General features: G+C 45.4%; 2 protein-coding genes across 3 annotated transcripts in view; both read left to right on the top strand.

Annotated features, from left to right (window-relative positions):
- LOC309398802 (hydroxyacylglutathione hydrolase, mitochondrial-like) overlaps positions 1 to 23,248 on the top strand; it is a 45,965-nt gene that overhangs the window by 21,785 nt on the left and 932 nt on the right. Inside the window, exons 7-9 of one of the 2 annotated variants that reach the window (XM_081966020.1) lie at positions 216 to 317; positions 19,437 to 19,516; positions 22,785 to 22,975. In XM_081966020.1, the coding sequence (XP_081822146.1) occupies positions 216 to 317; positions 19,437 to 19,516; positions 22,785 to 22,975 (373 nt within the window). Of the gene's footprint in view, positions 1 to 215; positions 318 to 1,340; positions 1,421 to 2,013; positions 3,492 to 19,436; positions 19,517 to 22,784; positions 22,976 to 23,248 lie in introns of those variants that run through there. The other variant, XM_081966019.1, reaches the window with a different exon arrangement.
- On the top strand, positions 7,065 to 22,356 carry LOC309398806 (hydroxyacylglutathione hydrolase-like protein). Its single transcript, XM_081966025.1, has 7 exons — positions 7,065 to 7,272; positions 8,648 to 8,786; positions 10,015 to 10,079; positions 11,361 to 11,478; positions 12,419 to 12,527; positions 14,130 to 14,233; positions 22,009 to 22,356. Exons 2-7 carry the CDS (start codon positions 8,682 to 8,684, stop codon positions 22,024 to 22,026), a joined length of 519 nt encoding a protein of 172 aa, XP_081822151.1. The 5' UTR covers positions 7,065 to 7,272; positions 8,648 to 8,681; the 3' UTR covers positions 22,027 to 22,356.

The raw sequence follows: 23,248 nt of genomic DNA, 5'->3' as shown, positions 1-23,248 counted from the left end.
GGAGGAGGGGTAGGCTTGGGGGGAGAGGGAGGGAAGGGAGAAAACAATTGTAAAACTTATTAAAACTTTAATTTAAAAAAAAAAGAACTGTGAAGCGGTATATAAGTCTAAGTGCTATTGCTAATTTGCAATTGTTAAATAATTGTTTTGGGAAGCATCCAGTGAGGTTGACCTGCCATTTGGTGCCTTCTAATGTTCTCTTCTTTCTTGGCTAGAAAGTCTATTGTGGCCACGAATATACCATCAACAACTTAAAGTTTGCCCGGCATGTGGAACCAAATAATGCTGCCATCCAACGAAAGCTATCATGGGCAAAGGTAAGAGAGTTTGCCCTTTACTTCCATGGGGGAAAAAATAGGAGTGGTTCCTAAGAATTTTCAGCTTGTTCATTCTCTTTGGCTGTAGGAAAGCCCCATTTGAATTTCCCCAATGCATTAATGCAAGGGTGTCCAAACTTGGGAACTTTAACTCCCAAGAATTCTGGGAGTTGAAGTCCACAAGTCTTAAAGTTCCCAAGTTTGGACACCCCTGCATTAATATAGCAGATGAGAGTGGCGCGGTAGCCTAGAGGTAGAACTCTCGCCTTGCGGTCAGAAGGCTGTGCATTCGATCCTAGGTAGAGGCAGATATTTCTCTCTCTCTGGGCATGATGAGAATATATCTGCTGAATATAACTTCGCATTGGCAACAGGGAGGGCATCTGGCCAGTAAATCCTCTGCTAGCTCCATTTAGTTTCCCAGACTCCACCCTGCAAGGGATTATGGGGTCGTTAAACGAAGAAGAAAAAGAAGGAGAAGGAGAAGGAGAAGAAGAAGAAGAAGAAGAAGAAGAAGAAGAAGAAGAAGAAGATGATGATAGTATGGCATAGTTGAGTGGCACGGTGACCTAGGGATGGTGCTGTTGCTTCACAATCAGGAGGCTGTGCATTCGATCCTAGATAGAGGCAGATATTTCTCTCTCTCTGGGCATGATGAGAATATATCTGCTGAATATAACTCCGCATTGGCAACAGGGAGGCATCTGGCCAGTAAATCCTCTGCTAGCTCTATTCAGTTGCCTAGACTCCACCCAAGAAGAAGAAGAAGATGATGATGATGATGATGATGAATGTAGCAGTTGACCATCGCAGCCCTCTGACCGGCCTTCTTACCATGGTTTTCCATGATTTGTTCGGGGCCCTGGCAGAAATAGCCGGTCCTTCTGCTGGGTAGGGAAAAAATGCTTATGCCCAAAAGTGGTGCAGCAGGTTATCTCTGATGCAGTTGCACAATAGGTGAGTCCTTCAAGGATCCTTCTGTCTGTTGGACTTCTCTCAAGCTCTTCCCTTCTTTTTCTGTAGGCCAAATACGACGGAGGGGAGGCAACCATCCCATCCACCATTGGCGAAGAATTCACATACAACCCGTTCATGAGAGTGAGGTAATTTCCCTGCGGCAGCAGGATTGCTCTATTAGAGAAGGGGTGTCATAACTCAAGATCTGGACTGCGGGGCCAGGCCTGGAAACAGCAAAGGATCAGAGGGCTAGCAAAACAAACTAAAAGAAAAAAGGAGAAATGTTTCTCCTTTTGCACTTGAGCATTCAGGAAGGGACAGGAAAGGAGAAAGGGAAAGAGGAAAGAAAAAGAAGAGAAGAGAGCAAGGAAAGAAAAAGAAGGAAAGAGGGGAAGGAGGAAGAAAGGAGAGGGAAGAGAGAAGTTTTGTGGCCGCTCAGGAAATAGTCAGGCACGGGAAGGGTTTTGTGATTCCCGGTGTTTTCTTTTCGGTGGGAAACGGGTCCAAATGGCTCTTGGAGTGTATAAGGTTGCCGACCCCTGGAATAATAACAACCCAGAAAGGAATAAGAAGTATCCCCTCCCTTAGGCATTGCTGTAGCCTCCCCTGCCCACTGGGGGAATTAATCCCTCCAACTCACGTGGAGGCAGCCAAGCTTTGGAAGAGTCCTTGAATAGTCCTTGAAAACCTCTTTTAAGTGCCAGGTTCCCCTCATGAGTCTTCTTTTCTGTCCGGACAGAGAAGCAACAGTGCAGCATCACGCCCGGGAAACGGATCCTGTCCGGACCATGGGAGCCATACGCAAAGAGAAGGACAGCTTTAAAGTGCCGAAGGATTAAAGGAACCAAATCCCCCATTGTTTTACTTTTCTTCTTCTTTCTGTTATTCCATTCAGGAAATTGGTGTTTTCATTGTTCTGTTATTATTGAGTTCATTCGCATTATGGAATTAAGGAGGGGGAGGAAGGGAAAAATAAATCACCGAAGCACTTTGCTGTTTAGAAAAAAAAAACATTAATTATTCTCGTGCCCTTGGGACTCAGCTGATGATGATGATTATTATTTGTATTATTTTTAGCGTGATACACGGAAGTGGTATGGGGGGAGCAGAGGCTCTGTGGGTTTTTGCCAGTGAGGTTCAGGGCAGACCTTCTTCCGGGGGCCTAGACTAGGGAGGGCGAACCTTTTCGGCACCGAGTGCCCAAATCGGAACACGCATGAATGTATGTGTGCTGGAGCGCCAGAAACTTGAAGACTAGCTGGCCAGTGCGCATGCCTGTTTTTTGGATATTTTTCGGGTCGTTTTCCTGGAAACTGGCCCCAAAAAACAGCCCAAATAAGACCCAGAAACGGCCTGAAAACCAGCCCAGAAACTGGCCCCAAAAAATCAGTTTTGGGCATTTTTGGGGCCCTTTTCAAGCCGTTTTCTGGCACGCCGGCCCTCGCAGAGACATGTCCACTGGAAACCAGAAGAGCAGCTGGCGATGCGAGTGCCCACAAAGAGGGCTTTGTGTGTCATAGGTTCGCCATCACGGACCTAGACTTTCTGGGAAGGTGTCTTTGAATCCTCTCTGCCTCTTGAGTCGAAATGCACCTTTGAAAGTCTCGGTGATTCCCCTAATAACTTCAAAACGAACCTTTTTAATCTGCCGAGGAGCGTTTTCCGCATATTCTAAAATGCTCCTTCCCTCTAAGCGTTTGCAATCTTGCATGTGCTCTTTGCATGCGAGCACACCGTTCCCCTGGGCAAATGTGCCCGTCCCTCAGGGAACTAAGCAGCGGGCTGGGAACACCCAACAGAGGAGAAGTGACGTTGCGGGAGCAAGTAAATAGGGGTGCTTGTAGATCTTTAAATAGGGAAACAGTGATTGTTTTAACAGCACAGCACTTTAAAAAAGGAAAAAAGAAACAAACCTTAAAAATCTATTTTAACCGGTCGTGGCTTCAACCAGAAGTGATTAGCAACTTCGTTTAAATATTTTCAGCACTCTGGAAAAACTCTGCATTTTCAGAAATCAAAAGTAGTGACAATAGAAAATGGTGTGTTTTCTTTCTTTCTTTTTGCTTTATTTAAGCTGCCACGGCAGAGTTGCACTTGCAAAACCTTCATTTGTAGACAGCCTCCTCCTTAAAGCTTGAATTGTCATTTCCCCGTTGATTCAGCTAATGTACATGTAAATAAATATTATATCTAATAAATATTACTTTAAGAGATTAAGATGTTTGAAGAACCGTCCTTACCTTGTCTGTCTTGGAAAAACCTAAGTCGGAGTCGGGCCAAAGAAAATATAAGTCTATCCATGTCAAATTCTCAGGCTACCTTATTAAAAATGTCATTTCCTCTATACTGAACGTTACACCGACCTTGCCTTGAGTTTGCACTGGCTGTGAACAAAAATGTGGTTTTGGTTCTTTTCCTCCATCCTCCTCCAAACTTCAGGATATTTTACAGGTGGGACAGACCCTTCTTCCTGAACTTTTTCTCTCTTTTTTTCCCCAAATTTTCAATTTTATTAACAAACATGTAAAATACACACACACACAACTTAGACGTACAACACATTTACACAATGCAATACAAACAGGAGCTTCCCGTTCTTTCTAATAGTAATTAGAAACCGCTCACCTTATATTATTTCCCCTTCTATTGTATTTCATTTGGATTTCACCATTCTTAACTCTCTTATTTTACTCATAACTATTATTTTTGAGTTTTGTTACATTCCTTCATTGATTCTTGTTTCTTTCCTCCATCCACCTATACCATTTATCCCATATCTGGTAGAATTCTGATTCTTCTTTTCCCTGAATTTCTTTAGTTAGTTTGTCCATTTCAGCACAATCCATAACCTTTCTTATTATTTCATCTTCGCTTGGAGTTAATTTATTTTTCCATTTCTGGACAAGCGCAATTCTTGCCGCCTGAACTTTTTCTAACCCTTCCCAAAATTACCCGGAGTGACTTGTGCTAAATAACAACAAAAGAGCATCTCTTTTTAACTTTGGAAAATGAAAACAATCTTTAGGGCATCGCTGGGAGTTTTCACAATAGTGTTTGGATTTGAAAGCTAAGCTGGGTTGAGAAGGTGGGTGATCCTGTTCTATAATACGTGGACAGAAGACCCACAAGAAAACCAAGCCTGAGAAGTAAAAAAATACAGAAGAAAGCGGTGGTCAGCTATCTCCATGTGACTGCCAAAACTACCTGGAAAAAGGGATTGAGTCTCTAGAAAGTGTGCAGAGAAAAACAACAAAGAAAGGGCTTGCAGGATAAATCCTATGAGGAACGGTTAAGCAAAGTATGCCTAGACTGAAGAGGCTAGTATGAAGAGAAGGATTAGGGATGGCATATGATAGCTGTCTTCTAGTACCTGACCGGCAATCACAGAGAAGGTCAACCAGCACTTGAGGCTAAAGAAGAAGCAGCTAAAGAAATTTCCTGATAGCTCGAATAATGTTGAGACTCTAGAAAAAGTGCAGAGAAGAGCAACCAAGATGATGAGGGGACTGGAGACTAAAACATACGATGAACAGTTGCAGGAACTGGGCATGGCTAGTCTAGGGAAGAGAAGGACATGGGGAGACAGGATAGCAGTCTTCCAATACTTGAGGGGCTTTCACAGAGAGGAGGGGGTCAAGCCATTCTCCAAAGCACCTGAAGACCAGGCAAGGAATCATGGATTGATCAAGGAGAGATTCAGGAAATGAGGAATTTCCTAACTGAGAACAATCAGTAGAACAGAAGTTGCCTTTGGAGGTTGTGGGAGCTTCATCACTGGAAGATTTGAAGAGACTGGACTCCCATCTGTCAGAAATGGTATAGGATCTCCTGCTTGGGTGGGGTGGGGGGGGGGTTGGACTAGATCAGTGGTTTCCAATGCTGTGACCCTTTAATACAGTTCCTCATGTTTTGATAACCCCCAACCATAAAATTGGCGTCTCGATTCCTAAGACCATCAAAAATACATGTTTTCCGATGGTCTTAGGCGACCCCTGTGAAAGGGTCATTCGACCCCCAAAGGGGTCCAGACCCACAGGTTGAGAACCACTGGACTAGATGATCTACAAGGTCCCTTCCTACTCTGTTAATTTGCTAATCTATTAATTCATCAGTGGAACAATCTTGTGGATGCTCTGACATGGGAAGTTTTTAAGAAGGGAGTGGACAAGCATTTGGTCAGGGTGGTATAAGGTTTGCTGCTTTGGGCAGGAGATTGGATTAGAAGACTACCAATGTCCCTTCCGGCTCTAGGCTCTCATGAAGCCACCGTCTCTCTCTCTTTTTTTATTTACAGAGGGCAAATTTTGGCTGGTCTCCAACATCTCAGTAGAATGCCTACTAGTTTACTTTGGGGTGGAAAACTACCAGGGAATATCACAGTGGTTATCCCTAGAATAAAAGAGTTGGAAGGGATCTTGGAGGTCTTCTAGTCCAACCCCCTGCTCAAGCAGGACACCCTATACAATTCCATAATAAAGTTTGGACTGCTAGAAAACAAGAGGGTGGATGAGTGTTGTCAATTGTTTCTTTTATAGTTGAAAATCAAAGATGTTTTCAGCAAGAGTCAAGCACTCTGGACAGGCAGGGGTGCTTTCTCCAAATTGGGATGTGATGCAGTGACCCAGATATGAAGGCCAGAGGGCAGCCCAGGCACTTCCCACAGAGACAGCAGCTTCTTTTAACAGAAAGCAAAGGACTAAATGACTGAGACAGAAAACAGAACAGAATAGTTCTGTTGGAAGGGACCTTGCAGGTTAGAATAGGAATAGAATAGAGGATAGAAGAGAAGAGAAGAGGAAATAGAAGAGAATATGAGAACAGAAGAGAAAAACAAAAGAATAGAATATAGAATAGAATATAAAAGAGAATAGAGAATAGAATAGAATAGAATATAGAAGAGAAGACAATAGAATCAAATAGAAAATAGAAGAAGAGAATAGGAGAACAGAAGAGAAAAACAAAAGATTAGAATAGAATATAGAAGAGAAGAGAAGAGAGAATAGAATAGAATAGGAGAACATAAGAGAAGAGAAAAACTAAACAATAGAATAAAAAATAGAATGGGAAAGAATAGAATAGAAAAACTAGAATAAAAACCAAGAGAAAAACAAAATAGAATAGAATAGTAAAGAAAATAGAATAAAATAGAATAGACAAGAGGAGAGAATAGAATAGAAAATAGAATGGGAAAGAATAGAAGAGAAAAAATAGAAGAAAGAAGAGAAGAGAAAAACAAAAGAACAGAATAGAATAACAAGACTTGGAAGGGACCTTGGAGGTCTTCTAGTCCAACCCCCTGCTCAAGCAGGAAACCTCATAGCAGCGCTCCACAACCTTTCTAGTTTGCCGTCCCCGCCCGCGGCTCTTACGAGCCGTTGTTTCTCCCTCCCCTTTCTGCGGAGAAGAGGCGCTCTGCGCATGCCCGAAGGCAGGAGAGGGAGAGACGGGGCGGCGGTTCCATCCCGCCTCCCGGAAGGCGGGGCTTTTCGTTGGCTGCGGCGGCTCGCCAGGCAAGGGCGGGGGGGGGGAGGGACCGGGGCTCCGGGGAAGGACCGCGGGTCAAACAAAGCTTCCTGGAGGGGGGGCTGTGGAAGGGAGGGGCATCTTGGCCCCCCAAGTGGCTGTTGGTGGGATTTAAACTGGCACCTGACTCTGCAGAGCGCTGTTTGGCCACTTTAAGATAGGCGGACTTCAACTCCCAGGATGCCCCTTCCCCCTCGCCTCGCCTGAGGAATGCTGGGAGTTGAAGTCCGCCCATCTCCAAGTGCCCGTCATCGAGAAACACTGGACTGGGTGAAGTTGGGCCGGCATCGAGAGGGCGGCTGGCAGAGCCCCGATTTCAGCTTTCTTGGGGAAATCACCCCCCTCGCTGGTTTCCTCCTGCCAAAAGTCTTGGGATGAGGCCCCAGCTGGAATCCATTCAGTTCAGCTGGAAGGGACCTTGGAGGTCATCTAGTCCAACCCTCTCGAGCAGGAGACCCTATACAATCTCAGACAAGTAACTGTCCAGTCTCTTCTTAACAACCTCCAGTGATGGAGCGCCCACAATTACAATAATATAATAGTAGAGTTGGAAGGGACCTTGGAGGTCTTCTAGTCCAACCCCCTGCCTAGTTTCTGGAGGCAAGCTGTTCCACTGGTTAATTGCCCTCACTGTTAGGAAATTTCTCTTTAAATCCAGGTTGCTTCTGTCTTTGGTTAGTTTCCAACCATTGCTTCTTCTCCTGCCCTCTGGTGCTTTGGGGAATAATTTGACCCCCCTCCAATACTGGGATACTGCTCTCATGTCACCCCTAATTCTTTTTTTCTTTAGACTAGCCAAACCCAAATCCTGCAGCCGTTCTTCCTATGTTTTAGTCTCCAGGCCTTTGATCATCTTAGTTGCTCTTCTCTGAACTTTTTCCAAAGCCTCAGCATCCTTTTTGTAGTATGGTGACCAAAACTGAACGCAGTATTCCAGGTGTGGCCTTACTAGGGTTTCATTTGAAATCCCTCCTACTTCAAGTCTAAATCATTCCACTGGTTAATTGAAACTTCACTGTTAGGAAGTTTCTCCTTAATGCCAGGTTGCTTCTCTCTTTGGTTAGTTTCCATCCATTTTTTTGTTTTTTGCCTTCTGATGCCTTGGATAATAATTTGACCCCCTCTTCTTTTTTTGTCGCAGCCTCTCAAATATTGGAATGCTTCTATCATGTCCCCCCCCGTCCCCCCCACTAGTCAGTGGTGGATTTCAAAATTGTTTAGAACCTCTTCTGTAGGTGTGGCCTGCTTTGTGGGAGTAGCTTGCCGGCCATGTGACCGGGTGGGCGTGGCCAACTTGTAAAATGTGGTGAAACTCACTTAACAACGCTCTTGCTTAGCAACCAAAATGTTGGCTCAGAAACTCTGCATTTGAAGCACGCAAGTCTTAAAGCTGTCAAATTACAAGACCTTTACACCCCTAACCCTTTAGAAAAAAACTCCCCAGGGGTGTTCAAACTTGACAGCTTTAAGACTTGTGGACTTCAATTCCCAGAATTCCTCCTCCAGTCATGTTGGCTCAGAAACTCTGGTATTTGAAGCACGCAAGTCTTAAAGCTGTCAAGTTGCAAGACCCTTGCACCCCTAACCCTTCAGAAAAAAAAACCCCAGAGGTGTTCAGACTTGATAGTTTTAACACTTGTGGACTTCAACTCCCAGAATTCCTCCTCTCTTTCTTCATCTTGATGATGTGCGGACGGGCGGGGGGAGGGAGCTGGAATCGGTTCTAAACGGCACTGTAGATCTCTCTCTCTCTCTCTCTCTCTCTCTCTCTCTCTCTCTCTCTCCCTCCCTCCCTCCCTCCCTCCCTCCCTCTCTCTCTCTCTCTCTGAATGTGGTTTTCTTTTGGGCAGTTTCGCTTCCATGAGACCTTGAATCCCCTGGAGCATGAAGGTCAAAGTGATTTCAATTTTGGAAGATAATTACATGTACCTGATCATTGAAGAAACCACGCGAGAGGCCATAGCGGTGGATGCAGCGGTTTCCAAGCAGGTAAATGGGATCAGAAGAGCCTTGGAAGAAATGATAAAATAGGGGCAGGTGGTATAGGTTGCTTCCCTTTGGAGAAGCTTTCAAAACCCCTTAGGGCAGAGGTCTTCAAACTTGGCAACTTTAAGACTTGTGGACTTCAACGCCCAGAATTCTCCAGCCATCTGGCTGGAGAATTCTGGAAGTTGAAGTCCACAAGTCTTAAAGCTCTGCTGGCTGGAGAATTCTGGGAGTCGAAGTCCACAAGTCTTAAAGTTGCCAAGTTTGAAGACCTCTGATCTAAGTGGAGAGATTGCAGAGGAAAGGGATTACAAGAGAATAAATTATGCTGGCTGGAGAATTCTGGGCATTGAAGTCCACAAGTCTTAAAGTTGCCAAGTTTGAAGACCTCTGATCTAAGTGGAGAGATTGCAGAGGAAAGGGATTACAAGAGAATAAATTATGCTGGCTGGAGAATTCTGGGCATTGAAGTCCACAATTCTTAAAGTTGCCAAGTTTGAAGACCTCTGATCTAAGTGGAGAGATTGCAGAGGAAAGGGATTACAAGAGAATAAATTATGCTGGCTGGAGAATTCTGGGCATTGAAGTCCACAATTCTTAAAGTTGCCAAGTTTAGGGACCCCTGCCTTAGGGCATTGGGGAGTTGGGGGCGGGGTGGAGAGTTGAAAAGGTTGGCAGGCTGTTGTAACTTTGAACAGTCACTAAATCCATGATGGAGAACCTATGGCACATGTGCCAGATGTGGCAGCAGAGCCCTCTCTCCGTGGGCACATGCACAGTCACCAGCTGCTCTTCTGGTTTCCAGTGCACATGTGTGCCAGCCAGCTGATCTCCACAGGCACCGAAGTGCCGGAAAACAGCCGGAAAACGGTCCCCAAAAAACAGGCTGTTTTTCGGGACATTTTCCGGGCCGTTTTCAGGCCACTTTCTGGCTGTTTTTCAGCCTCAAAAAACAACATGTGCGCAGCATCCAGCTGGTCTTCAGGTTTCTGGCACTCTGGCATGTGCACATGGAGACACATGCATGCACATTCCAGTTTGGGCACTCGGTGCTGGAACGATTCACCATCCCTGCACTAAATGAACAGTTGTAAGTCGAAGGCTACGTGAACTATTGTGCCATCATGGCTCAGAGATAACAAATTGAAGGACTTTTTTTAAAAAAAAGTCTTTTGGAATAAATCCATGCTCACTATGTTCTTTGTGGCTGTTCTCCCCCCCCCCCCATTAGCTTCTAGAAATCATCCGAAGAGAAGACATCGTTCTAAAAGCCATTCTAACTACCCATCACCATTGGTAAGTGTTCTGCCTGGCTCTGGCGCTGATCCTTTGGGAGAAAAGAACAGCCTCTTCTCCCTCTTTCAGGCTCAAGGTGGGCTGAATTTGTGAGGCAACAACGAAATAACTGCGGCCTCCCTTCAAGTCCAAGGGGAGAGCGTTCCCTGAGGATTTTGTTTTCAATAGAATAGAATATAGAAAATAGAATAGAATAGAATATAGAAAATAGAATAGAATAGAATAGAATATAGAATATAGAATATAGAATATAGAATAGAATATAGAAAATAGAATAGAATAGAATAGAATAGAATATAGAATATAGAATAGAATATAGAAAATAGAATAGAAAAGACTATGGGATATAGAATAGAATAAATAGAATATAGAAAATGGAATAGAATAGAATATAGAAAATGGAATAGAATAGAATAGAATAGAAAAGACCCTAGGATATAGAATAGAATAGAATAGAATATAGAAAATAGAATAGAATAGAAAAGACTATGGGATATAGAATAGAATAAATAGAATATAGAAAATGGAATAGAATAGAATATAGAAAATGGAATAGAATAGAATAGAATAGAAAAGACCCTAGGATATAGAATAGAATAGAATAGCATAGAATATAGAAAATAGAATAGAATAGAAAAGACTATAGGATATAGAATAGAAAATAGAATAGAATAGAATATAGAAAATAGAATAGAAAAGAACCTAGGATATAGAATAGAATAGAATAGAATAGAATATAGAAAATAAAATAGAATAGAATAGAGCTAGAAGGGACCTTGGAGGTCTTCTAGTCCACCCACCTGCTGTACCATTCCAGACAAATGGTTGTCTAATGGTTGCCTTCTTAAAAACATCTAGTGATGAAGTGTCCACGATTTCTGGAGGCCAGCTGTTCCACTGGTTAATTGTCCTCACTGTTAGGAAGTTTCTCCTTAATTTCAGGTTGCTTCTCTCTTGGATTAGTTTCCAACCATTGTTTCTTGTCCTGCCCTCTGGTACTTTGGAGAATAACCTGGTCCCCTTTTCTTTGTGGCAGCCCCTCAAATACTGGAACAATGCTATCATGCCACCCCTAATTCTTCTTTTCTTTAGACTACTAGCCAAACCCACATCCTGCAACCGTTCTTCCTATGTTTTAGTCTCCAGGGCTTTGATCATCTTAGTTGATCTTCTCTGAACTTTTCCCAAGGTCTCAACATCTCTTTTGTAGTCTCTCCTCCAAATTGGAGAAGGCCGAAGAGAAGGAAAAAAACCCTTCCCTCTTCCTCCTTTTTTCCCAAGGGATCACGCAAGAGACAATGAAGAACTGGCCAAACTTTATCCTGGCCTGGAGGTATATGGTGGGGACGAACGAGTGGGAGCTCTGACACACCGAGTGACTCATGAGGAAGAATTAAAGGTAAGCATGGAACGGATCACACCCTTCTTCGGTATTATTGTGATATCATAGTATGTGTAAGGCGTGGCCTCTCCTCCTTATTCAAGAAAGTAAAGACTCTACATAAATAGTTGGGGGGGGGGGATTTTTTTTTACACTGTAAAAATAATTAGAATGAGATAAGTGATTACATAAAGGTATACTGTTATTAAATAGATAATTAAAAATGCAAGGGAACTAGGCTTGCTGAAAGGAAAGAAATGTTAAATTGCAATTTGACCATATGATGCAAAATGAAAGTAAGGTACCTATTCCCATTAGATGAAAAATTTGTGATTGTATAGGTAATTGAAAATATGGATGCACAAAGCTTGTAACCAAACGACATGCTGTACGTAATGGATGAGAATTTTTTTATGTTGTTTGTTTATGTTTAAAAAAAAATTATACATATATAAAAAAAGAAAGTAAAGACTCTTGAAACGTAGCATTTCAAAAGGAATCTTTTATTGAACAGAAGCGATAGCAGGACGTAATCAAAGCAGGCTCCGAGGGCCTCCAGGCCATCCAGTTAGAACAGGGGTGTCCAAACTTGGGAACTTTAAGACTTGTGGACTTCAACTCCCAGAATTCCCCAGCCAGCCATGCTGGCTGGGGAATTCTGGGAGTTGAAGTCCACAAGTCTTAAAAGTTCCCAAGTTTGGACACCCCTGATTTAGAATAAAAAGAATTAGAAACCCCTCCTAACAGTCCAGTGTGGATTCAGCCAAGCCACAGGTGTCAAGATATTATTGTACCGGCCACTCTGAGAAAGTGATAAGGGAACTTTCTTAGGGTCATCCTCTTCCAGTTTGGGGGAGATACAACCCACGTGGCCCTCTCCCCCCCCTTACATTCCTCAAAAGGTAAGGAAATGCCAGGCTTTGACCCTCAACACCCATCCTTCTTTTCTTTTGGACAGTTTGGCAGCATCAATGTACGGTGCCTTCTCACTCCAGGCCACACCGGGGGGCACGTCTGCTATTTCGTGTGGGAAAACAATTCCCTGAATGCTCCTGCAGCTTTCACAGGTGAGAAGCAAACGGCGGTTATGATACGCCCTGGAGCCAACCTTAGAGAAAGGGGATTGTTGCTTATGGCACTCAAAGCTGTTGAAACAGCTTTAGGTTAACTTGTTTTCTTTTTAATATCTGAGAACTATACTTTATTTCTCTGCCAGCGAAAATGGGCTCCTGGGCCCTGTTTTCGGACGTGACGGCCTCCTGCAGCCCTTGGCTACTGTGAGATAAATACCCAATTATTAAATCCTCACAATACAAGAGACAAGTCTGGTTCACAATTCAAAAAGGTTTATTTACAGAAAGATAAAAAGCGTTTGCAAAGGCGGCCTCCAAGTCTCTTCCCAAGTAGATCGAGTACAAGGAGAGCAAAGAAGAGCATTCAAACAATACATTTCGTAGACTCTACTCCTAAGAAACTCCCCGCCTCCTGCTCATTCATTTAAGTCAGGGATGTCCAAACTTGGGAACTTTAAGATTTGTGGACTTCAACTCCCAGAATTCCCCAGCCATGGCTGGCTGGGGAATTCTGGGAGTTGAAGTCCACAAATCTTAAAGTTCCCAAGTTTGGACACCCCTGATTTAAGTCATTTCTTTCGTCATTCCATACTCTAAAGGGCCAACTTGACAGTTTCTTGAGAAGCCCCTATCTCTTTTATTTGGGGCCTTGGTCGCCAATCTCTATTTGATCGCCAATCCCTTTTTCCGGCTGTGCGTTTAAGCGTGCTGTTGTAAGTCGAGGTCTACCTATAAACAAACATCGTAACACAATATACGAGACTCAGTCGCTAGGAAGGTGGGTTTTCCCGCCCGCCAATGTTTAAGGAATTTTTATTAAAGCAAGAATTTTATAATCTAAATTACGGTTCTTTGCTCCGCTATCAATCCTTCCTGCTAACTACAACAGTGGTGATATCCGGAGCTTTTCCACAGTAAATTACAAAATTAAAGAAAGGAATGCTTTAAATGTTTTTTTCTGTGCTGAAAATTCTTTTCCCTGTAATGTTTATAAAACATTAATTTGTTTTTTAACTTTTGCTATATTTTTTGGAGGGGGGATTTTAAATCAATAGGTAATCTAGTTCTAGCAGTTTTGCTAGTCCTGGCATTTGTTGTGTACCTAAGGTTCAAAGTTTCCTTTCCTTTTTAAATTTATTTTATATTTTGTAATGTTTTTCTCAATATTTACCGTATTTTTCAGAGTATAAGACGCACCCCCCCTAAAAGAGCGTGGCAATGTTGGTGTGTCTTATATACCGAATACAGGCATTTTTGGCCTCCCAAAGCGCCCCCCCCCTCCGCATCCCATTCCCAAAAACACAGGGGCGTTTTTGCAGAGTGCTCCTGGGAGCCAGGGACAAAACCTTTTTTTTCTTACTTACCTCTTCGAAATCTTGGTGTGTCTTATACACCGGTGTGTCTTATAGTCCGAAAAATACAGTAGTAGTTTTTCCATATTTATATTTTTTTTCTTCAGAGGAAGGTGTTTTAATCGCCCTGCTGATGTTTGAGTAATGGGCCCACCAAGTGACCAAGTGGTTGGAGGGGTGGGGGGGGAGAATCAAGGGGGGAGGGGTATTGTGGCTTGATTGTGCATCTTTCTTTTGTTCTTAGGGGACACTTTATTTGTCGGTGGTTGTGGGAAACTCCTGGAATGCACAGCTGAGCAGCTGCATAAGAGCCTGATGGAGGTCTTGGCCGGGCTGCCAAAGGAGACGGTAGGTTGGAGCTGCTTCAGAGGCCGCTGAGGTGCCAGCCAAGGAAAAGACCCTCCTGCCCTGTGCAGGTTCCCATTTGAAGGCCAGCGGTGGGGAGAGAAGCGGATAGGAGGTTTAGTCTTACCCAAAGGCAGGCCTGGTCCTCCAGTCAACCCCTCAGCCCTGGCTGCCTCCGCTGTCACTTTCCCATGGTGGCCACATTGCTACTACCCAACCCAGAAGCCTTTCCCAATTTCTTGTGCTTTTTAAGTCTTTATTTTAAGATCTGTGGTGGCACAGTGGTTAAATGCAATACTGCAGGCTAACTCTGCCCACTGCCAGGTGTTCGAATTCTATTTCTATTATTTCTTACTGTATTTCTTATCCATTTCTTACATTCTATTCATATTCTCTTCTCTCTCCCTACTCTATTCTATTCTATTCTATTCTATTTTTTCTATTCTATTCTATTTTTTTCTATTCTATTCTGCTCTGCTCTACTGTACCCCTACCTCTACTCTACTCTACTCTACTCTACTCTACTCTATTCTTTCTGTAATGACGCAGTGGTTAGAAGCCAGTATTGCAGGCTAATTCTACTGCCAGAGGTTCGATCCGGATAGGCTCGCTCAAGTATCCTTCCGAAGGTCAGTAAAATGAGGACTGAGATTGTTGGGGGCAATATGCTGACTTTGTAAATTGCTTAGCGAGGGCTGTAAAAGCACTATGGAGTCTATTGCTATTTATCTCTCTATCATCTCTCTATCTATCATTCCTCTATCTACCTCTCTCTCTCTTGCTGTGGTGGTTCAGTGGTTAGAGTGCAGTATTGCAAGCTAATTCTGCTGACTGCCAGGGGTTCGATTCTGACCGGCTCAAGGTTGACTCAGCCTTCCCTCCTTCCGAGGTGGGTAAAATGAGGACCCAGATTTTTGGGGGCAAGTAGGCTGACTCTGTAAACTGCTTAGAGAGGGCTGGAAAGCACTGTGAAGCGGTATATAAGTCTTAAGCTATTGTGTGGTGTTTTAATATTCAAGCTCTGCTTAGTTCTTGATAGCCCGAATTTTAATCTGGGATTGTAGTGGGAACTGATTCAATTTTACGTCATGAATTTGTTTCGATAGTGATTTTTATTTGATTAAAAATGTTTAAAGCTGTAGAGTGCCTGGGGAGCACTTAGGTTTGGCAAAAGAGCCCTGGAGGACAAGAATATAAATTGAAACATCCCTGACAAAGAGTGGATAATATCACATATGATTGGAATTTTTTAATGATTGCCCTCTCCCAGGTTGAAGGAGAACTTGGAAAAGGGTCCGTTCTTAATTTTAAAAAAATTAACCCTATTTTATGAATCACATTGTCTTTTTGTGTTTTCGCTTCCTCAAAAATCCGAGAAACCACATTTCCGGTTCTTTACACTATTCACTAGGTGCTGTGGTCCGCCGCAGCAGAGTTGGACAGTGAGGAGGTTAGGGAGGAGCATTGGCCAGTCTTGGAGTCTGGGGAAGGCTCGGACGAGGGCTCTGCATCAGAGGCCATCTGGGAGTTTTATGCTGCCTCCAGAGCATCCAGAGGCAGAGGAACAGGAGGAGCCTGTTCCCAGTGCACACAGAGCTGCCAGAAGGCAAAAACAGTTAAGACAAAAGGGATGACTTGGGAGTAAGGCTTGAAGGTGATTGGCCCCTCCCATAGGACATAAAGGAGGAGCAAAGACACGTAAGCTTTTGCAGGAAGCAACTTTGTTCTGTTCAGTTTAAATTCTGAAGCTCCTTTTTGACTCTTTGCGCCGTGTGTCCTTGCAAAGCTAATTGCCAAATAGGTCTTTGGCAGCGTTTCAAGGGAGATAAAGTTGGGTTCTTACCAGCCTTATCCCGAAAGACTTTGGTAGACTTCTGTTGGACTCTTTACAAACTATTTGTGACTCATTATGGGCTGTGAATGAACATAATTCACAGCCATTGAAATAAAAAAGAGGGTTTGGGGGACTAAGCGTGCGCTTTGTACTGTCTCAGGAAGCCAAGGTCACAACACTAGGGACTTTGGAGAGCACAGCAAAGACGTTTGTGGATGGGTGGGGTTCCAAGGGGAATCACTCTTAAAGCGGTAGCCTGAAATAAAAAAAAAAATCCTTTTCAGAAAATCTTCTGTGGACACGAGTACACAATCCAGAATTTGAAGTTTGCCTCAAAAGTGGAACCCGAGAATGAATTTGTGAAAGAAAAGCTCATTTGGGCTAAAGTGAGTGGTTCTATACTGTTCTCCCTTTTTTTTTTAATCTTTCCAAAATGAGGGCCAAGAGCAGAAATCTTCAAACTTGGCAACTTTGAGACTTGTGGACAAGTCTCAAAGTTGCCAAGTTTGGGGACCCTAGCCAAAGAGGGAAAATTGACCCCTTATAAAAGAATTATAACCAATAACATCAGCCTCTAATTAGTTTAGTGATTGCTTCAAAGGTCTTGCTAGACTCTGGATTGTTTCAATCATGACTTCTGGTATAAGCCAACATCCGTGGCAGAACAAACCTTGATTGCTTTCAGTGGTGTTTAGGATGGATATGTGGTTAAAAAAAAAACTAACTCCGGATGTCCATGTGATTGAAAGACCCCCTTCTTTTATGCTTCCACTGCTTGCTTGCTAGCTTTTTTTTTTTAAAAAAATCAAAAGTATTTGAAAATGCCCCCGTTTGCTGGATCAGAGATAAGACACTGGGCTGTTTTAACGCATAGGCCAGGGGTGTCCAAACTTGGGAACTTTAAGACTTGTGGACTTCAACTCTCAGAATTCCCCAGCCAGCATAGCTGGCTGGGGAATTCTGGGAGTTGAAGTCCACAAGTCTTAAAGTTCCCAAGTTTGGACACCCCTGGCATAGGCCTATTGGGCTCCACAAGCATAGGGAGCTCATATTAATCTGTGCATTGTTAACCCTTCAATGCACCTTGTATCATATAGATACAGCAACAGATTTATGGCATTTTACTGCATTTTTAAAATTAATACTAACATGCAAATATATGTTCAGTTTTCTCGACCATTTTCATTCCTGTGAGTAGTTGCTGCAGAACGCTGCTTTGCCTAGGGCCCACAATGCTATTAAGGTGGCCTTCATTCCCTAAGCCAGCGATGGCGAACCTTTTTTGGCTCGCGTGCCATAAGCGGGGGGAGCGCAGGGGGGTTGTGCACGGGCGTGCTGCACCCGTAATGCAATCCGCGACACCCCCCCCACTGCGCATGCGTGCAATGCAGGCGCTCCCCCCCCCCCCCGCATTTTGTGCATGCTTCTTTCGCCCTCCCCGGGCTCCAGAGGCTTTATAGGAGCCTGGGGAAGGTGAAAACAGCCTCCCCCGTCCCCCGGAGGCCCTCCGGAGGCTTCAGGGACCTTCCGGAGGCTTCCCTGAAGGCTCCGGAGGACTAAAAACAGCCCTACGAGCAAACTGAAAGTGACTTCCGGTTTACCTGTTGGGTCATTTTTTGTCCTCTGGACCCTTCAGGGAAGCCTCCGGAAGGCCCCTGAAGGCTCCGGAGGGCTTAAACTGCCCCTACGAGCAAACCGGAAGTCCGCTCCTGAACTTCCGGTTTGTCCGTATGGCCGTTTTTTTGCGCTCCGGAGGCTTCAGGGAAGCTCCTGAGGCTTCCAGGGGGGGGGAGGCTGTTTTCGCCCTCCCTAGGTTCCTATAAAGCCTCTGGAGCCTGGGGAGGGTTAAAAATGGCTTTAAAAAAGGCTGAAATCAGCTGGCCAGCATACGCCTCCCGTGCCCTGACAAATGGCTCTGCGTGCCACCTGTGGCACACATGCCATAGGCTCGCCATCCCAGCCCTAAGCCTTTTGTAGTTCCTTGGGGTCAACCACAAGGGCATTTGGTACATTCAAAAATGTCTGTCATTTGTCCCAATTAAATTAGCTAGTTAGCAAACAGACTTAAGTTGATTAGTTAGCTAAGAAAGACTCCTGGCTCATGAGCAGGAGTGATGGCTAACCTTTTTGTGGCCGCGTGCCGAAAGCACATGTGCGCCCGCCCACACACATAATGCAATGTCCATGCGACATGCCCTCACATCCCCCATCCCCCTGCGACTCCCTGTGCTTCCTGTGCATGAACGTGTGCCCCCCCGTCACCCTGCATGCGTGTGTGCCCCCCGGCCCCCCACACATGCACGTGCATCTCCCGCATGTCCCCTGTGCATGCGCAGCAGAGACCCAACAGGGCTGGCCAGCACGTGGTGCGCGCACATGCACAATGGAGTTGAGCTGGGTGCCATAGGTTCGCCATCACAGCCCTAGAGTATATGTTACTGAAAGCAAAAGTAGTTACAGAAGTAGTGAAGCAGAATCTGCTGGTTTGGGACGCAAAGGATACAATTAACTTCCCCTTTCCTGCTGGTCACCCCCCCCTTCCACCCCCGATCATTGGTCAATGTCCAATTAAGAGTTCTGCTGTTTAGGTGACCGATGTTCTGACCCAGGCTGCCCGAAAGCCAGATAAAACCCCTTTTATTTAAGTTGAATTCCTCTCCAGCAAAATCCCTGCCAACAAGAGATTTCACAACTACAGACTTTGATCAGGCTTGGAGAGCTGCCAGGCCAAACACTACGCTTAGCAGCAATTACTTGGCAAGAAGTCAGGAAGAGATCTTCACCCTCATGAACTAATTGTCTCCTGCAAACTCCACTCCCCTATCGCTCCTCTTTATTCCCTATGGGAGGGGTCATTCACCGTCCATCTGTTGCCTTACTCCCAAGTTGACCCTTGTTTCTTAGCTGTTCCCTTCTCCTGGCAGCTCTGCACATGCGCACACTGGGAACAGGCTCCAGCTGTTCGTCTGCCCCACTGATCTATGACTCCGAAGGCAGCTGATAACTGTCGCCCCCCCCCTTCTGCCTCCGACACAGAGCCCTCATCAGAGCCTTCCCCAGACTCCAGGATTGGCCCAGGTTCCCCCCCCCACCTCCTCATTGTCCGAATCTGCTGCCAGCTCTACTGGCCACTGGCAGGCCGCAACAACAAACTCTCAATTTGCACCTTCTCCATCTCCTCATTCTTTCGGTTGACTTGGACTGGATTAGTGGGTCTCACTTTTCACACCGGCACAGATCAGTTCCCAACCCTCAACCCCCCATCCCCGTCCTCCCACATTGCAACCTCTCTCCCCTTCCATCCGCCCCTTTGGCAGGATGCGATGCGAAGCTAAAAGAACGACAGGTCTCCCTGATTTTTTTCTTTCACAGCTCCGAGAAGATGAAGACCTTCCAACAGTGCCTTCTACTTTGGCCGAGGAGTTTCTCTACAATCCGTTCCTTCGCATCTTGTGAGCCCACGTTTCTTTAATGGAGGGGGAGGGAGGGGGTTGTTGTTTTTTCCCTTTGGTTTCTGCCCCATCTTTCCTCCAGGAACTCAAGGCAATGGGTTTATTTATTTAGTTAGTTAGTTAGTCAAACATGTACGAGATAACAGGTATAAGTAAAAACATGGACATGAACACAGGAAATGGCTAAATGGGGACAGGAGGACAGGGACGGTAGGCACGCTGGTGCGCTTATGCACGCCCCCTTTACGGACCTCTTAGGAATGGGGTGAGGTCAATAGTGAACAGTCTAAGGTTAAAGTTTTGGGGGTTTAGGGAAGAAACCACAGAGTCAGGTAGAGCATTTCAGGCATTGACCGCTCTGTTGCTGAAGTCGTATTTTCTGCAATCAAGTTTGGAGCAGTTTACTTTAAGTTTGTATCTATTGTGAGCTTGTGTATTGTTGTGGTTGAAGCTGAAGTAGTCATTGACAGGTAGGATGTCGTAGCAGACAATTTTGTGTACTATGCTTAGGTCAGACTGAAGGCGGCACAGTTCCAAGCCCAAAATTTCAAGCCTGGTGGCATCTGGGATTCTGTTGTGAGCAGAGGAGTGGAGGACTCTTCTCGTGAAACACCTCTGGACCTGCTAAATTGTATTAATGTCCGATATACAGTGCGGATTCAGTGCGGCAGATGAGCTGTATTTGAGAATTGGTCTGGCAAAGGTTTTGTATGCAGTACAGTGTTACCGGAGAAAAAGCTTCTCAAAATTAGGTTAACAACTCTTAATGCAGGGGTGTCCAAACTTGGGAACTTTAAGACTTGTGGACTTCAACTCCCGGCTGGCTGGGGAATTCTGGGAGTTGAAGTCCACAAGTCTTAAAATTCCCAAGTTTGGACACCCCTGTCTTAATGCCTCTTTGGCAATACTTTTACAGTGAGCTCGGAGGCTTAGATCGTTTGAGATGAGGACTCCTAGGTCTTTGACTGAGTGAGGATCGTCTACGAGGTCGTAGCCGCCCAGCTTGTATTTGGTGTTCTGATTTTTGTTGCCAGTGTGAAAGGCAGAGCATTTGTTGGTTGGGATTTGGAGTTGCCAATTGTTCAACCATTCTGATACACAGTCAAGGTCGCTTTGTAGGAAAGAAGTATTGTCGGTGGTGAGTGGGTGCACCCCACCCACTCACCCCAGCCACCCATGAGATTGGTGGGCTAAGAGGCTGACTAGCCCATCTTTCTGGGCTCCAAGTGGGCCTCTGGGTATTGCTGCACTCGAGGGCATAAGCAGAGCACTTCCTGAGTGGAACTGAATGTGGGTCTCCCCACACCATCCAGCTTCCGGATCCTGTGCTTTAGGCTTTCAGGGTCTGTTTTATCTGGGTTCACACAATACACTATATAACAGGGATGGTAAGCCTATGGCTTGCGTGCCAGAAGTGGCATGCAGAGCCATCTCTCTGGGCACGCCAGTCGTTGCCTGTTGCTGCTCCGGGTTCCGGTGCGCACGTGTGCTGGCCACCGCCAGAAACCGTAAGAGCAGCTCCCTGGCACGCATGCACACGGCGGGAAGCCGAGCTTCCGGTTTCCAGCGCACACCACACCTGGTCTTTGTGTGTTCATTGCATGCCAGAAACCGGAAGACCATATGACGGGCGCACATGTGTGCACGGGAAAGTGAAAGCTCAGCTTCCTGGCACGCAGAGCCAGAACAGGTAGGTGATGCCTTTCGCCAAAATAAGCCTTTGTGGGATTTTTTCCCAGGATATCTGCAAGGGCAAGATCAAGGCGTCACAGGTCTGGGCCTGATCAGGGCATTGAAGCTTTTCCCTTTTTATGTTTAAGCGTGAAATGTGAAAGGCTCCAATCACACGATAGCAATAGGACTAACAGATGTATATACCGCTTCATAGTGCCTTATAGCCCTCTCTATACAGTCAGTATATCCTGGGGAGGAAGGAAGGACCATAGCAATAGCACTTAGACTTATATACCACTTCACAGTGCTTTACATCCCTCTCTAAGCGGTTTACAGAGTCAGCCTCTTTCCCCCCAACAATCTGGCTCCTCATTTTACCCACCTTGGAAGGATGGAAGGTTGAGTCAACCTTGAGCCGCTCAGGATTGAATTGCTGGCAATCAGCAGAATTAGCCTGCAGTACTGCATTCTAACAAGAAGGAAGGAAGGAAGGAAGGAAGGAAGGAAGGAAGGAAGGAGAGGACTTACACTTATGTACAACCTCACAGTGATTTCAGCCCTCTCTAAGCGGTTTACAGAGTCAGCCTCTTTCCCCCCAACAATCTGGCTCCTCATTTTACCCACCTTGGAAGGATGGAAGGATGTGTCAACCTTGAACCTGGTGAGATTTGAACTGCCAAATTGCAGGCAGCCGGCAGTCAGCAGAAGTAGCCTGCAGTACTGCACTCTAACCACTGCACCACCATGGCTCATACTGCATTCTAACCACTGCGCCATCCAGAAGTAGACTTATTCTACCACTTCATTGTGCTTTATAGCATTCTCTGACCGGTTGAGAATCAGCCTACCGCTCCCAACAATCTGGCTCCTCATTTTACTGACCTTGGAAGGGTGGATGGCTGAGTCAACCATAAGCCAGTCAGGATCGAAATCCTGGCAGTGGGCAGAGTCAGCCTGCAATGCTGTATTCTAACCGCTGTGCCACCACGACTATCCCAAACACCCCTGCTCTGCAGAATATACCATGAAACCAGTTATAACTCAAGGTATGGTGATGGTAGGGAGGCAGTGGCTCAGTGGCTAATAGGCTGAGCTTGTCGATCAGGAAGGTCGGCAGTTTGGTGGTTCGAATCCCTAGCGCCGCGTAACGGAGTCAGCGCCCGTGACTTGTCCCAGCTTCTGCCAACCTAGCAGTTCGAAAGCATGTAAAAATGCAAGTAGAAAAATAGGGACCACCTTTGGTGGGAAGGTAACAGTGTTCTGTGTGCCTTTGGTGTTTAGTCATGCCGGCCACATGATCACAGAGACGTCTTTGGACAGCACTGGCTTTTTAGCTTTGAAACGGAGATGAGTACCATCCCCTAGAATCGGAAACAACTAGCACATATGCGCGAGGGGAACATTTATCTAAAGATGATGGTTGCATTTGGATTCTAAGGACAGGTCTGGCACCTGTGATCCCTGCTGGGGGAAACTAGCTGGTTTTTGCAAAGGACCTTTCACCCTCTTGTACATCTGTACAGCGTGATCCATCTGAAGATCCGGTTGCAACCTATTTGTTGAGTTTGCTAAATGGGCTTATTTGCTGTTCCAGGGAAGAGCCGGTCCAGAAGTTCACGGGAAAGTCGGAACCTGTTGAAGTCTTCGCGGCTCTGTGCAAGGCCAAAGAGAGCTTCCGGAAGCCCAAAGAGCGGCTGAATCCTCAGGCCATGCTGGCGTTCGAGTGGGGGCTCTTCGACCCACTCCTGCGGAAGTCAACCCCTCCCTGCCACGATGGGTGTACAGGTGCTGTCGTTGAAGGGCTCCCTCCCTCTTCCCCCCTGTGCTGTCAGAAAATCTTAAGCACCCATTGCAGAGGTCCTCTCAAGCAGAGATCACCAACTGGTGGTCCGTGGACCCCTGGGGGGTCCGTGAGAATATTTTGGTGGCCCACAGAAAAATTATTTGCATTTTTTATATGGCACTAAATCAGGGGTCCTCAAACTATGGCCCCTGGGCCGGATACATGCAATGGACGTTTGTTCTGCTGCAGAGTCTCCCCCTTCAGGGTCTTTTTGT

The sequence above is a fragment of the Natrix helvetica genome, assembly GCF_964273705.1.
Source record: "Natrix helvetica genome assembly, chromosome: 13".
Taxonomy (NCBI): Eukaryota; Metazoa; Chordata; class Lepidosauria; order Squamata; family Natricidae; genus Natrix; species Natrix helvetica.
This window is presented reverse-complemented; position numbering and strand designations above follow the sequence as displayed.

Coding starts and splice junctions, on each gene's coding strand:
- LOC309398806 (XM_081966025.1), top strand. CDS start 8,682: ATGAAGGTCAAAGTGATTTCAATTTTGGAAGATAATTACATGTACCTG. Junction 10,080..11,360: donor CTAACTACCCATCACCATTG/GTAAGTGTTCTG, acceptor TTTTTTCCCAAG/GGATCACGCAAGAGACAATG. Junction 11,479..12,418: donor CTCATGAGGAAGAATTAAAG/GTAAGCATGGAA, acceptor TCTTTTGGACAG/TTTGGCAGCATCAATGTACG.